Source organism: Tachysurus vachellii, chromosome 20 (assembly GCF_030014155.1).
Source record: "Tachysurus vachellii isolate PV-2020 chromosome 20, HZAU_Pvac_v1, whole genome shotgun sequence".
Lineage (NCBI taxonomy): Eukaryota > Metazoa > Chordata > Actinopteri > Siluriformes > Bagridae > Tachysurus > Tachysurus vachellii.
Window position 1 is genome coordinate 12,893,745 of NC_083479.1, and position 15,299 is coordinate 12,909,043.

Sequence of the window (15,299 nt, forward strand, 5' to 3'; positions counted from 1 at the left end):
AAGACACTCTTATCCAGAGAAACTTACATTTTTGTTTCATTTTATACAACTAAGCAATTGAGGGTTAAGGGCCTTGCTCAGGGGCCCAGCAGTGGTAATCTGGTGGTCTTGGGATTGAACTCACAACCTTCCGATCAATAGCCCAATACCACAACCACTAGGCTACCACATACCACATCTATATAGTGGAATATATGTGGAACGGCTTGTGCTTATTTTTCCTTTAAGTTTCATGTTTTCTTCTTCTTCATGTCCAAATCGTTAGCTGCACAAAGGACTACAAAAATATAGTAATAGATTTAAAGAGAAATGACTACACTGGAATAATGAATGAAATCGTATTAGTCATCCTCTAAAATAACATAAGTTAACACTTATAGTATCACAATTGTGCATAAATTCTAGTAATCTCCTCAAACCGTTAACTGCCCTTACATACAAAACAAACTTGGCCTAACAGGATGGGCAAAAAATTTCCTAAACATTGTACCACATCGCCACCTGGTGGCCAGGTTGAGTCAGCTTTAAAAGTCTCTGTGTGCCACAGATTTTGAAGGGAAAATAAGGATTTCACCTGCTATCGTTAGTCAAAGTGGAAGCATACCACAGTCTTTTTTATTACAACAAAGACCAAGCATGAAAAACAATGTCCCAAAGTGAGTTATATATTAACAAACCGCATTAGCACATTTCAGCAGTCTACTTTACATTTAATGTAGTAAAATGTCAACAGATCAAGTAAATGACTTTTATCACTGCACACAGAGGCTGCAAACAGTTTTCTTAATTGAAAGGCAGCATGATTGAAGGTTAAGTGGAAATGCCTATATTTCTAATTGTTAATGGTCTGAAGTTTTAGAGTTGCCCAGAGTTTTATCTACCCAGGGTATATATATATATATATATTGGAATAATAAATAAATCATCTGGAAATAAACTAATCTTTGGCAAACACACACACACACACACACATTTAGTTTATTTCCAGATGATTTATTTATTATTCAGATGTGATCACATACTATTTCATGAAGCACATGCTCATGGTGTCCTATGGAGAATGTGTGTTTTTATTTATGTGTGTGTCAAATACGTGCCTTTTCATTAAGGGTGTTCATAAACTAAATCTGTGTTGTGTGGGGATTTGAATCCCTGTGTCATATATTGTATACTGTAGCTATATGGTGCAAAACAACATCAAGGTATCACTTTATCACATATTGCCTATACAACTAACAGATCCGTGGAGCACTTTCATACAGTTTACACTACAAAAGGCTGTTGTTTTTTCCTCCTTTTTTTGTTTGCTTGTTTGTTTCTTTTGAGCTGCTGGATTAAGCTTGTTGAGGCAGGTTGGGTTGATAGTGAAGAAAACAGCATGCTGAGTTGTGGATGGAGCAGAACTAAAAATGGAGCAGATTCACTTGCATTAAGATTCATTTTCTGCGTTTTTCCATTGCGCCTGTCAGTTAAGAAAAACCCCACAGAAACCAACATTTAACTTCACTTATAATTCAGTTGCACCTTTCAAAATGATATTTCTTTGTATTAACAAAATGATGTTGCCCATACCTCTTATTTAAACAAAACAAATAGTAGGCTAGCTAACTAGTTGACATCTTGTGTTTAAAAAAAAAAAAACGAAAACAAATGTGTAAATCATTTTACAGTATTTTTGTTAGAACATTCTTTAAACCAAGCTATTTACAGAGTGTAGACTGGACGGTTTACATAAATATTTCCTTATTTGAGTTGACACGGTCAGAAATGACAAGAAGTTCCTACAGAACTGAAGACTATGTAAGGAGCTTGGCTGTGCGCATGCGCCAAAGCGCAAAATGGTATTTAAATATAGGGTTATTCCAACTCGGTACAGTGGACAATCCGCGCCTTCTCTTCTCCAACACTCTCCTGTCTGTCCTGTCTGTCTTATAAGGATGATTTCTTGTGCATTTCTAATTTGGACCTTTCTTGCTGGAGTTGCAGCTCTGTTGTTTTACCAGAGACGGTTTTACTCTTACTTTTGGGAGGACTTGATGTATGGCTTAAAGGTCCGAAAGGTCGGGAAGGCGATGATGGCGAAGATGGAACGAGGGGTTCTCACCTATCTAGACCGCTTTGTTGACCAGGCTAAACAGACTCCTGGAAAGCCGTTCATCGTCTACGAGAAGGAGGTTTTGACATACATGGATGTGGACTTAAGGAGCAACAAGTTTGCGAATGTTTTCCGAAAAGATGTCGGTGTGCAACACGGTGACATTGTCGCGCTTTGGATGAGCAACGAGCCCGACTTCTTGTGCGCGTGGTTCGGGTTGTGTAAACTGGGCTGTGAGGTGGCCTTCATCAACACCAACATCAAAGCCAAAGCTCTTCTGCACTGTCTACAAAGCTGTGGGGCCAAAGTTCTCATCGTAGGATCTGGTATTACAACACAGAACGTTTACATTTTATATTCAGTCCGTGCTTAGATTTTCAGTGCCAGCTGTCAGTCAGATAAACACCCAAAACGACTCCCTGTTTCAGCTTATAATGCTCTACATTATGTAATGTTATGTATATATTGTCTAGGGAGCCATTTAGGAGTGAGCTATAATCTTCCACGTAGCACACAGAGCACAGAGTAGACAAAGTTTGATTTTCTTTTCCCACCCTGAACAGGTCTGTAGTAAGTGCTATTTGGCCTGAGAATCTTGTTGTATCTTGTAGAACACCACGTACATGCCAAGATGTGTGCTGAAATGACACGCTTTTTCCAGACAAGTAACATCTTGTTGGCACTTATATACATCCATAAGTTTTAGAACCTGGTTCTCATGGTTCTCAGGAATAACGTTCCCACCCAAATCCTGTCCTGTAGAAAAATTTAGCACGTGGTAATGTTAGCGTAACCACACACATTTTGAAACCCAGAATTATACTTTTGCTAAATATGTATTTGGGTTGTGCTTGTATGTTTTCTAAATATACTAACATTCAGTTTAAAATGTTTTAAATAGATTTGATCCAAGTTTTAGATGATGTCCTGCCAGCTCTATCGGATAATGACATTAATGTGTGGGTAACTGAAAAGAGCTGTCAGAGCGTCAGCACATTGTTGGACAAAGTAGAGCTGGCCTCAGAAGAAAAGCCACAAGATGACATTCCCCTGCCAAATCTCACGTCCAACTTCCTGTTCATCTTCACCTCAGGCACCACAGGTACTGCTCAGCTGCTTTCCTTATGTTCCTGGGTGGAGAAAGTGGTTAGTGGTGGTTTGGGTTCATGGAATTTTGCATACTGAGAATGTTTTTGGACAAGTTGACAAATAGCCGTACAGTCAAACCCACCCTAATCCAAAAAAAAAGCGAACACCCATTAATCTCTGTGCTATTTATATGGTACATTGGCTTATACTTGCTTACTGTTTTAGTGTGTATTCTTTACAAAATTGTGTGTCAGACAGTCAGTCTGCAAAAGTATAATAGTTTCAGTCACTTCATCAGCTCAATTCAGAAAAAACAACTGTTATTACCTCTGAAATTGGAGTGATTCTAATCAAGACAATGTTTATTTTTACATCTAATGACTGTTATTTCAAGACATTATAGAAATTACAATTTATTCTAGCTGTATCTGAGTACTGTGTCAAATGTAGTGCTTTCTATCTGTATTCAGATTGAAGTGATTGTGGCCTAAACCATGTAAAATATTTTGTCAACATTTTTTTTAATCCAAAAATGGAAAACACCTCCCAGAGACAGAATGCACACATTTTCAGCATGGTGTCTGAATTCTGGCTTTTACAGATTTTTTGATGTTGTGTAGGATCCCAGACCTACATTCAGCCAGCAATTTCTCTTCTTCTCTTCATTTGCTCTTCATACAGACAAATTCAGTATTCCAGTATCTGAATTAGAGAGGATAAAATAAAATAAAAAATATTAAATAGCATCTTTTTGTTACTATTGGATGTCAACAGTATATTAATTTGTCCTCTTTAACGTAGGACTTCCAAAAGCTGCCAGAGTCAGTCACATCAAGGCTGTGATGAGCATGGCCTTCTTCAGCCTGTGTGGTGCCAATAGAAATGATACCATCTATCTCACCTTGCCACTCTACCATATGGCCGCCTCTCTGCTGGGTATTGGCGGATGCATTGATCTAGGTATATAATTTTATGTTCTGTACAATCTGGACTAGATTGACTATTGTTTAAATGTATGAGGACTCTGCTCAAGCCGAGCAATAGTGCTACAAGTGTGTGTGGATTTTAAGTGGATCTCATTTGAGGCCTGCAGGAAATATCTAGCCAAGTTGTGCTCAGGAAATGCATGTATTTGTAACATGCACAATACCTGGAAGTTTTGTTATGTCGAGTTTAGGAAAGGCTGAGAAAATGTAATGTGGCAGTTAAAAAAACCTTTCTCATTTATTTATTTATTTATTTATTTATTTATTGTACAGGATTTTATCATGCAATTACAGTATCTATTTTGTTAAGAACTGACATAAAATTACAAGGATAATTTAGTAAAAAAAAAAAAAATGTAAAAAAGTCAAGGTCAACAAATGGGAAATTGATTATACTGGATTAAGAAGTGAATGGTGAAGTGAAATTACAGAGCAGAATGAACCCAGGAGGCTTCCCGATTCAGTGATTTCTCAGTATTTAATTATTTCTCAGTTATTTTCATGATATTAAAATTGAGTAGAGTAAACATAGGCCAACATATCAAGATCAGAAAAGAGACTTTTTATAATTAGGACTTTAATAATAAAACAATTCCTTTTATGCAACTGAAGATCACAATTAGAAGTATTAATACGCATGTTGTTCAGGGTACATATTTACTTTATTATTACAAAACATCTTACTTATTTGGTGTACAACAGGAGCTACATGTGTTTTAAAGAAGAAATTTTCAGCTAGCCAGTTCTGGACTGACTGCATCAAGTACGAAGTTACTGTGTTCCAGTATATTGGAGAACTCTGTCGATATCTGATCAATCAACCCAAGGTTTTTCTTGCTCATTTACTGCTTTTGTTTTCAAATTATTTAATGACACTTACTTGTACTTGCTTGGACTCCACTTACCTGTTTCTCTTGGGTTTAATTGTACACAGACTCCAGAAGAGATGGCACATAAAGTGCGCATTGCTGCAGGGAGTGGGCTTAGAGCAGATGTCTGGAAGGAGTTTTCCAGACGTTTTGGGAAAATACGGATTTGTGAGGCGTACGGTTTGACCGAGGCCAGCATTGGCTTTGTTAACTACACCACAGAAATTGGACCCATTGGGCGGGCCAGTTATTTCAACAAGGTTAATTTAGATTTTCAGACTTTGAGGTTCCTGGAAAATGTTTTTAAATGAAGGCTGTGGCTTATGCCTAGTACAAATTATAGCATTGATCTATCTGCTGGACTCATTATAAATAGTAAAATCCGAAATAATAATGTATATCATTTGGCTATACATTGGGATTAAATTGATGGTGTTTGACATTTATTGTGACTTCAACAGTAACATTTTGTTTTTAATGTTTTCTGTATTCCAGCGTAGTCTACCATTCGAATTTTTAAAATATGACCCAGAAACATATGAACCTGTCCGAACTGATAAAGGCCGCTGTGTAAAAGTGAATAAAGGTAAGAAGTCCAATTTTATGTAAGAAATAACACAGAATAACAGACCATGCTGTTGTACTGAAATAATATGCATGGGGTTTGGCAGAGTGGCATTACCCCTCACCCCAATATGCATTATTGTCATATAATGCACTTTATGTAGTGTGTTATTAAGTTTATACCAAAGCAAAATGATTGCAATGTTTAATTTATTACTGTATGAAAAATCAGAGGTATATTTAGTATAGTGGAACGTCCAATGTGCAGGTTAGGCCCTGTTCCTGCTTATGTTGTAGTCACAATAAGGTCATTTCCTCACCAGCCTTGCTCTTTTTTCTCTCTTTGTCTTGATGGAAAAAAACAACTCTGTCCTGAGGACTTTCCTGTGCAGATAAACCTCACAAAGTACTGTGACTGTTACAAAGTACTTCCGACCAAGGCGCTTTCAATGAATATAAATGATTTATATATACACATTTTAAATAGCATGTTTTTAAAAGATTATGTTTTTGATTGGATTATGTGGAAGGTTTACCAAACAAATCCCTGTGTATTAGCTGGTATTAAAAGTTGATTATTGTCCAATAGCAGTATGTTGTTAAGAATTTTATTCTTTTTATACTGCAGCAATTTGCCAATGGTTACACAGTGCTGAGACTAGAGACTCATTACATAAATGTTAAATATACCTTACAGTAGTTAAAGCTTCACCGTCGTGGATTATGTGAAGCGTCCGCCATGAGAAGTTGCTTGCAAAATGATGGCTCTACTTTTGGGTGTTTTTAAACAGTCATTAACTTTCGTAATAAGATGCATCTTGTCATTTGATTCTGTTTTTTCAGGTGAAGTTGGTTTGCTGGTTGCCCCGCTGTCTTTCACCAACCCCTTTCTTGGCTATGCGGGGAACAAAACCATGTCTGAAAAGAAGCTGCTGAGAGATGTGTTTGAAGAGGGGGATGTATATTTCAACACTGGAGATTTGATGCTTCAGGATCACAGAGACTTTGTTTACTTTAAAGACAGGATAGGAGACACATTCAGGTATTACGCTGCTGTGCATGTAGCTGCAGTGGTCTGTTATGTATCTTTCTGGTTGGCCACAATTTCTGAAAGCCGTCACATCTAGGCCATGTCTGTGACTTCTCATGCTTTTCTTTTTCTAAGCATATCTTTTTTCAGTCTTTATGATTTTGATTCAAATCCTTTATAAGACAAGATTGGTTAATATATATATCTGAATGCTGTTTAAGTTGATTTCTAAATTTAACATTCTAAAAATATACTTTCCAGATTTGAAATCTTATTTCTAAGCAATTAAGTACTTAAAGAACCAATTCTCAAATTTTTCTTTGTTGCCTTGTCATGTTTAAATCATTTCTGTCCTTGCAGTTTCTCCAAAAGCTCTATACATACTATGTTATGTGTCATTTGCTCTTTAACATTCAAACAAGTTTCTGAATTTAAGATTAATGTGCAGCCATTCATCAAAATGGGTGTCATTGTAAATGGGAACACCCTGCTGCATTTGTAAGGCTATTGGCCCTTGTGTATACTAGCCCTGATTGTAGTCTTCATGTGAATGAAATCACCCTGCTGAGAATACTTGGGACAGAGCACCTCCCAACCCTTCCGCTTGAGTGGAAACCATGGCCGAGACTAATAAACACTGGCAGTGTTACTAAAGAGCCAGGCCAAAAACTAGGCAGCGTTCATTCATGAAAATGCCAGAAGTGACGCAAGGCTCCTCTTACAAAGCCTGTTCTGGAGATGGCTTATCAATAGAAAGTAGTGTACTTTAAGCTAGAGTAAATTAGTTCAGCCAAAGCTGGCTGGGAGATTTCTGTCTGTGTCATGTTAAAGGAGAAATAGCTACCATGAAAGAAGGATGGGCAAACAATAGTCACATTAGCAAGCATGCCATCAGGTCAAATGCTTGGGCCTTTCATTGAGGACGCCAAGAAGCATGAGGGCACAAAGGGGCCATTTGTCTTGCTTAGGTTTGGCAGGACATGACAAAACACTGTGCTAGTGTATAAAATCCTAGCCAGAATTATTGAATGTAGATTAGTCTGATCCTAGAGAGGAAGGTATTTTTCCCTCAGTGGGAAGCTACAGCTAATTAATTCTTCACAGTTATGGTGGATATTATCTTCATCAGTCATAACACTTTATGATAAAAATATGTGGCCCAAGAGCCACCTTTATAACAAGAAAGAAACATTATTCATATTTCAAAACTTTTACATGCTTGTGCAGGAAAAGTTTTTGCTTACTTTTGTCTCCTATGAATAGCTGCAGCTTACCTGACTTCATGTGCACACCTATATGGGCACCTGACAGTCACATCCAGAAATGGGCCATTCCCAGTTTTTTGCTACAGAGTTGAAAGCATCTCATTTGTACAGAAAGTCTTTGTATAGCATTAAGTTTTTCCTTCATTGGAGTTAAGCGGCTCAAACATGTTTCAGAATAACAACACCCCTAAGCCTAAAATAAGGTCCATGAAGACATGATTTTCCAAGGTTAGAGTGGAAGAACATGAGTGGCTGGCACACAGCTCTTACTTCAACTCCACTGAACACCTTTGGGATGAATTGGAATGCCAGACTGCATGCCAGGCCTCCTTGCCCAACATCAGTGCCTGATCTCACTAATGCTTTTTTGACTGAATGGGCAAATCTCCAATAAGCATTCCAAAATGTAGTGGGAAAACAGAAAAATAGTAGAAGCTGTTTCTTGCCCAACTTCTTGCTAATTCAGTGTTTTTTTTAATAAGGTGTTGAACAAGCTTATATGGGTGGCATGGTCAGGTGACCACATACTGTTGGCCATATAGTGTGTATAGTGCCATATGCAGCCATTGCCTATGGAAACTTCTTTCCAAGTGGACCAAAATGCCTCCTTATGTCATACAGTTGCTTTGTTTGACACATTTTTTTCAGAAGTTTCTTTGTATTCCCTTAGACTTACACAAGAGTAATAAAACACACATGTATGCTGAATTTGAACCCATTCAATCATGTTAGCAAATATTGCCATCTAGTGTTCCACCTAAGGGTTACAAATGAACCTCAGGAAACCTCAGTTTTGTTGTTGTGTTTTTGCTTTGTTTTGTTCTGTTCTTACATATGCATATATTTCATATTTGGTTGACAGATGGAAAGGAGAGAACGTGGCCACTACTGAAGTTTCTGAAGTTTTAGGCTGTTTGGAGTTTCTGCAGGATGTTAATGTCTACGGTGTCACTGTTCCAGGTTTTTGCAATTTCATCTTTGACTTTATAATTATAAGACTGAATTTAAGATACGCTCGCATACAGTTGAACGGTTGTCTTTCATAATCTACAAAGTATTGTAGTTGATTATGTTGGCTTTGTAAAAGCCAACATTTTGTTTCCCTATTCAATTACAGTATGTTGGCTTTGTAGAAGCCAACATTCTGTTTTCCTATTTAATTATGTTGGCTTTGTAGAAGCCAACATTCTGTTTTCCTATTTAAGCTTAGACAAAAATTTATAAAATTCAATGCGGCCTACGGCTTTCGAGCCACATGCACCAAATTCAGATATGTTGTAGACCCTGGTCTGAAGTTTGTTGCTCTTCTCTAAGCGATCCGAGTACCGGTACTTCCGGTACCGGGTCTCAAAGAGGCCTTTTTTCCCATAGACTTCCATTATAAACTTTGGATGTTTATAACTCGGCAAGCTTTCGAACTATCTACACCAAACTCGGCCAGCTCCTTTTATGGTGATACTCTGAACAAAGTTTTAAATTGGTGTCCAGACTGACCTTTCGGTTGTGCCATAGCCCCGCCTCTAAATATGCAAAATCAAAAAACTTTTTACAACATGGGCATGTGACATATCAAAACACTCAGCACAATGACTGGAACTGCCTCGTGGGTATTCTGATGACGTCACATGCTCGTCTCCACTTGCCTCCAAATGTTTTGGCACCCTGTCTTTCTGTCCACTTGCCTCCAAAAGTACCACTGACCCTTATGTCCACTCGCCTCCAAAAAGCACCGGCCTTTGCGAATACTTGCCTCTTCAAAGCCAACATCAAAGTTTGTTGCGATGAACTTCACAAATCTAGTTTTAATTCAGTTCAGTTCAAAGATATTTGTGTAGCATGTTGAACAACAGACAATGTCACAGAAGCAGATTTACAAAAATCTATTAAAGCCAGAGGTGACAGTGGCAATGGAAATTCGTCTTTGCCACCCTCTCTTGGGTGGCACTAGATAAATCATGGAAGTGTATTGGTCATAAACTGATATTTAGTTTCAGGGTTTGTTAAGGGACCATGCAGATTTGTTCCTTATTTTAATTGAGTGGTATATTTATATTCATGTTCAAATGAACCCAATGTCAAAAAGCAAATGTATATATAGATGAACAGAGAGATAACTTTTTTATGTTGACATAGGATGAAATGATTGTATTCAAATTCTAATCAAGAGAAAAAACATATTGACCGTAGATTAGTGAGAGATTTAACTTGCAAATCTGTGTTTAAGTATTATTTAGGAATAGAAAAGGTGTGCAGCATATTTTATTAATCCACAAAAATATTCCCTGTTCATACTCAGGCTACGAAGGAAGAGCTGGGATGGCAGCTGTGGTCTTAAAGGAAGGTCACGACTTGGATAGAGAAAGCATTTTCAATCATTTGGTACAGAATCTTCCAACGTACGCCTGGCCATGGTTTTTAAGAGTACAGGTAAGAGAATGATGAAGGTGAATGGTTAATAATTAAATGTTGTGTAAAGAGAAATAACTACTATGTATAGGATTAAATTTTTATATTGAGCATTACTAAAAACAATCGTTGAAAATCTTTCCTTCAAATGGTTATTTTCCAAAATTTCCACTGTGTTCCTGTTGCTAGTCTAATTTATTATGTCAGGACTTTAAGACATCTGTTTCAGGACTCCTGCATTCCTTTTCATCCACAGACTTTCTTGGATGTTACAGAGACCTTTAAGCAGCAAAAAAAAAAGCTTGTGGAGGACGGATTCTGTCCTCAGGCTGTCCAAGCTCCACTCTACTTCCTGGATCGCTCTAAGAAAGCCTACATCCAACTCTCTCAGAGTGTTTATGACGACATTGTCTCAGGCAAGATACAACTCTGAGCCCATCATTTATGGACAAGTGACGGAACGTTTATCTGGCTTGGGATAGTTCCGCAATGCAGCATGTTAATCACTGTTTTTATTATTTTTGAGAAATAATGTATTTTTAGAAAATTTTAACTTGGACCTTGGAGGAAAACACTGGACATTTCTCAGAAGCTTTTGACTTTTCACAGTGCTTAAAAATTATTGTTCATTTTGTGGTGAATGGTATAGAACACTGTGAAGTATATTGAGAATATTCCATGTGGAAGCTCATGAGAAGTCATTTCTACGCCATGTCTTGCTTTAAGAGCCCGCATTTTGTCTATTGAAATTTTAAAAAATTGTCCAAATATATTCCAAAATCTTATTGAAATTTTTAAACACTTAATTTTTGGAGGAAACTGTTGAAACTTTTTTATTTTAATTATTTTTTAACAAAGAAGTGAAAATGTTCAGCTTTGTTTTAGTAATTTCATTTAATTATGTTTAACACTGCCCAGTAAATATTATTTTACATAGCTAGCTATGTAAATACCTGCTCTACTGGATATTCTAGCTCACTTTATTACTATAAGATTGTTTATATTTAGAGCATACATTGTTATATAACTTGTAGAGAGACTTGTTTTCTATAATTGTAGTAGCAGAACCAAAGTCGTTTTAATACCAGTTCAGTCATTAGGTGTAAATGTTGACAGTGTCTATAATACTAGGTGTATTTTATTAATACTTGTAGAGCCCGGTGTAGTGCAGGCAGTGATTAAAACATGGGAAAACAGACAGTACTGATACTGACTCAGTAACTGAACACTGGCAAATCTTCGTGAAGACAGAGCTTTTAAAGTGATGCATACACTTACTGTCCACTTTAATAACACTTGGTGTATGTGCTTATACACCAAGAGCTTCAGATAATATTCACATCAAACATCAGAATTGGGGAAAAAGCGTATTTCTGTGACTTTAATCATGGCATGGTTGTTGGTGGCAGAAGGCCTGTTTTTTGTAGTTCTGAAAGTGCTGATCTTACACAGAATGGGTTAAAAAAAACAAAAAAAAATCCTGCGAATAGAGGATCTTCTGACACTGTTTACGACCGTGCTGAGCAGAAAATGATTTTCAGATTCATGTACATGAATCCTCAGGACAGTTACTTCCTGGCTGACAGGAGTGGAACCTGATGCAGTTTTCCACCTAATGGTTTGATGTTTTGTGCATTCTGCCTTCCACTTGTAAAGATTGATGATATGAGTTACTGTTTCCTTCCTGATGGCTCAAACCAATCTGGCCATTTTACTTAGACTTGTCGAATCAACAAAGGTTTTTTTCCCACCCACAGAACAGAAAACACTCAAGGTTTATTAATTAATTGATTTTTTTTTATAATATCTAAAGATCAACATAACTAAACTGTTGTCTGTGAAAGTCCCAAGAAATCATCAATTTCTCAGATATTCAAACCAACGTGTGACAATAACCTAGTCATGGTTAAAGAACACACTTTCCCCCCGTGATGTGAACATTAACTGATACTCTTCACATGTATGCACGATTTGTTGATGTTCTGTGCTGCTGCCGCATTACTGGGTATATGTGTAACTGTAAAAGTGGACAGTGATGGTGTAGTATATACAATGAGACATCGCTTATGTGAATTAGTAGGTAGGTGATTGGGAGGAGTGTAAAATCTGGAAATCACTTGCGGATCTGCATGTGACTGTGACTACCTTTAATTAAGTCAGACCTGGAATTAATGGGACTTTTGGTTAAGATTAGTTCCAAAGGTTATGAAAAATGTCTGTGTTTATTTAACTCAAATGCACAAAAATAAAAACATATTGTTACAATTACTGGCACATCTGCATTTAATACTTTGTGTAAACTCATTCTGACTTTTTCTTGAAATCCTGTGCTGGGCAAGAGTCCCTAGTTGGGCAGAAGAGACTGGTTGTGCAAATCCACTGATTGGACAGAAGCCACAAGGTGGTAGCTGGTCATGTCTTATTGTACTGTGTGTAAACTTAAAATATCAGAGAAAACAATGTTTCCCCTCACTAGAGGTCAGCAGAGATATACTGATTTCTATGTAAACCATCTTGTCAGACAGTCATGCAGATTTATGGAACTATGGAATGTGTTGGTTTTATTGACTTCTAAACACACACACACACACACCACTGTCTTGGCAAACAGGATGCAGCTTCACTTTTATCAGCCCAATGCTGCAGGGCAGCAGAGTGCACAATGACAGATGAGGAAATTACAGATTACAGCTTCAGCCACACAAAACACTTTTTACATTCCTTATCTTCCAATTATGACAGGAAATTAAATGTGTTTTAAAGATATAACTTTAAGAGAACTGCCTGGGTTAGTTTAACACTACAGGAGCAGTAGTACAGTGTCAGTGATCATAATCTAGTGTAAGATATACAGATGTACAGTGTAAGCCATGATGGGTATGAAAGTAATGTTTTTGTCAGCCTACATCTCTCTCTCTCTCTCTCTCTCTGTCTCTCTCTCTCTCTCTCTCTCTCACACACACACACACACACACACGCTCGCTCGCGCGCACTCTCACTCTCTCTACCTGTGGGCTGCACGAGCACATCACATTCGCGCCAGAATCCCTAGAGGAGCGCGAGACGGTCACATCACACCGAGGAGCTCGGCGCTAACTGCTGAAACAAACAACACAAAATTCTCCACAAGTCATAAGTTTCATTACTTCTGCATTTTACGGGAGGTTTCTTCGGGATAGTTTTACTTCAAATGAACCGCTGAACTTCGTGAAGAGCGTGAACTTCTTGTAACTGCCATGATTAAAGCCTAGCTGCTGGATTTTAGGGGATTATTTGTTTGGAGTGAGAAGGACAGTTCTGTAAGGATTTTATCATGTGGTCTAAAAGGAATTTGAGGTGTTTAACAAGTTGTCTAGCTCTTCTTGGTGCTTTAGTAGGGAGTTTATCCGGAGAGATGCCCGGGAGAATCCAGTTTCAGGTGGAGCGCAGCTCACAAGCCGCCGACAGCCGAGTGAGGAGACGCGGCAAACAGGAGTCTCTCAGAGGGTGAGTCGCTTTCTAACGTCCGTTAAAGCGGCTGCGTCCCAAACCGCGAACAAGCGTTGCGCTGTTACCATAGCAACGCCAGGTAAACGTGCATTTCAAACTTTTAAGGTATTTCTTGATGCGCACGAGCTACATTTTAAAGTACATTCAGACGGTCTCAGCCAGCGAGTTACACATTGATTTTGTTTTGTTTTGTTTTGTTTATTCTTATTATCTTTTTTTTTTGGAGAACTCTTCATCGTTTGTAGCCCAGAGCAAAGCAGATTATTTACTTATTACATCTTGCTCATAAGTGCTACTGCGGTTATTTATGAACAGTCGAAATTTTGGGGTTATTCATAAACAAGACGTTATGATTTTGGACTGTTTATGGTATAAAACACGGGTGAGACTCGTGTTCTTGCGAAACAGGAAGGTTCTCTGCCATGAAGACTCTATTCTGGCTGAAACTTTACAAAGTACTAACCCTGGAGATGTATAAATACGATACGAGCTCTATAAATACGTCTATATATGTTCATGCTCATGTTTCCAGAAAAACTTGACCAAAAACCTTTAAGAAGGTCCAAGTTAATTAAGAAGTCAAGTCAAGTCGATAAGCCTCGACTTGAGTTGACTTGACTTGACTTGAGTTGACTTGAGTTGACTTGAAGGGAGGGACACAAAGGGGTTGTACCATACCGTCCAAACCTAGAGTGATGTGTCACTGTGGAAAAAGATTGGTAGCGAAGAGAAGAAATCTGACTTGTATTAAAAAGCAGTCACGCTATTACACTGATTAGTGCTCCAACACATTTGGATTCACTTTGCCTTATTTGTTTCAGCAGCTGTGTGTACATGGAAATAAACACTGGTCCGTATGGAGGCCTATTTTCTTATTTCATCTTGAAGTAATTTCACATTCATTATGTTTTTTTTTTGTTTTTTTTTGCATGGTAGGTGACTAAACTAAATACTTGTAGGCTTTCAGCGGTAGATGATGAGCTGTTACAGAACAAATTACAACAATCTGGCTATTTGACTTCTAAATACCCTCCTGAGACTGATATGCGTTATTATTTTTACAATTTGTACTACTGAGCATATATAAAATAGGGAATTTTTATTTGGTTTGTTTGTTCATGATTATCCTCTCGTCTTAGACAATCCTAAAAAGAATAAGAGAAATATCACAGAACCTTCACGTCATCTTAGCGTTTACAAATTTAAGTGAAATACACTTTTCTTAGTGGACTAACACTGGAGTTCTAACCCTAAAACTGAGGTAAGCTATTAACATTTTTCTACAGGCCAAATGTGTGTGGATCTCGTTTGCACTCTTACTGCTGTCCAGGCTGGAAGACTTTGCCCGGGGGCAACCAATGTATCGTACGTAAGTAATGCACCAGATGTTACACACACAGTAAACTGTTTCTCAGTTGGTCAGTAGAACAAAAACACAGGTTTTTCCCTTAAAGCCTACCATCTGTTTAATGGAGGCTGCTGATTGGTTCTGGTGTGAAAGAGCAG

General features: G+C 37.8%; 2 protein-coding genes across 4 annotated transcripts in view; both read left to right on the forward strand.

Annotated features, from left to right (window-relative positions):
- The first annotated feature begins 1,878 nt into the window (after positions 1-1,878).
- Positions 1,879-12,569, forward strand: LOC132863558 (long-chain fatty acid transport protein 6). The gene is made up of 10 exons (XM_060896433.1): positions 1,879-2,421; positions 2,997-3,197; positions 3,986-4,144; positions 4,873-4,997; positions 5,105-5,299; positions 5,535-5,625; positions 6,447-6,645; positions 8,761-8,858; positions 10,195-10,325; positions 10,561-12,569. The coding sequence occupies exons 1-10, from the start codon at positions 1,938-1,940 to the stop codon at positions 10,735-10,737; spliced, it is 1,860 nt and encodes a 619-aa protein (XP_060752416.1). The 5' UTR covers positions 1,879-1,937; the 3' UTR covers positions 10,738-12,569.
- A 799-nt stretch (positions 12,570-13,368) lies between these two features.
- The window catches only part of LOC132863173 (fibrillin-2), a 47,558-nt gene continuing 45,627 nt past the window's right edge, over positions 13,369-15,299 (forward strand). For all 3 annotated transcript variants that reach the window (XM_060895808.1, XM_060895806.1, XM_060895809.1), the window contains exons 1-2: positions 13,369-13,790; positions 15,080-15,162. In XM_060895808.1, coding sequence (XP_060751791.1) covers positions 13,618-13,790; positions 15,080-15,162 — 256 coding nt within the window. In that variant the 5' untranslated portion in view covers positions 13,369-13,617. The remainder of the gene's footprint in view (positions 13,791-15,079; positions 15,163-15,299) is intronic.

Bases quoted from the DNA above. Each gene is read 5' to 3' on its own strand.
- LOC132863558 (XM_060896433.1), top strand. From the start codon at position 1,938: ATGATTTCTTGTGCATTTCTAATTTGGACCTTTCTTGCTGGAGTTGCA. The intron at 2,422-2,996 runs GTATTACAACAC...TGTTTTAAATAG, and splicing joins AGTTCTCATCGTAGGATCTG to ATTTGATCCAAGTTTTAGAT. The intron at 10,326-10,560 runs GTAAGAGAATGA...TTTCATCCACAG, and splicing joins CATGGTTTTTAAGAGTACAG to ACTTTCTTGGATGTTACAGA.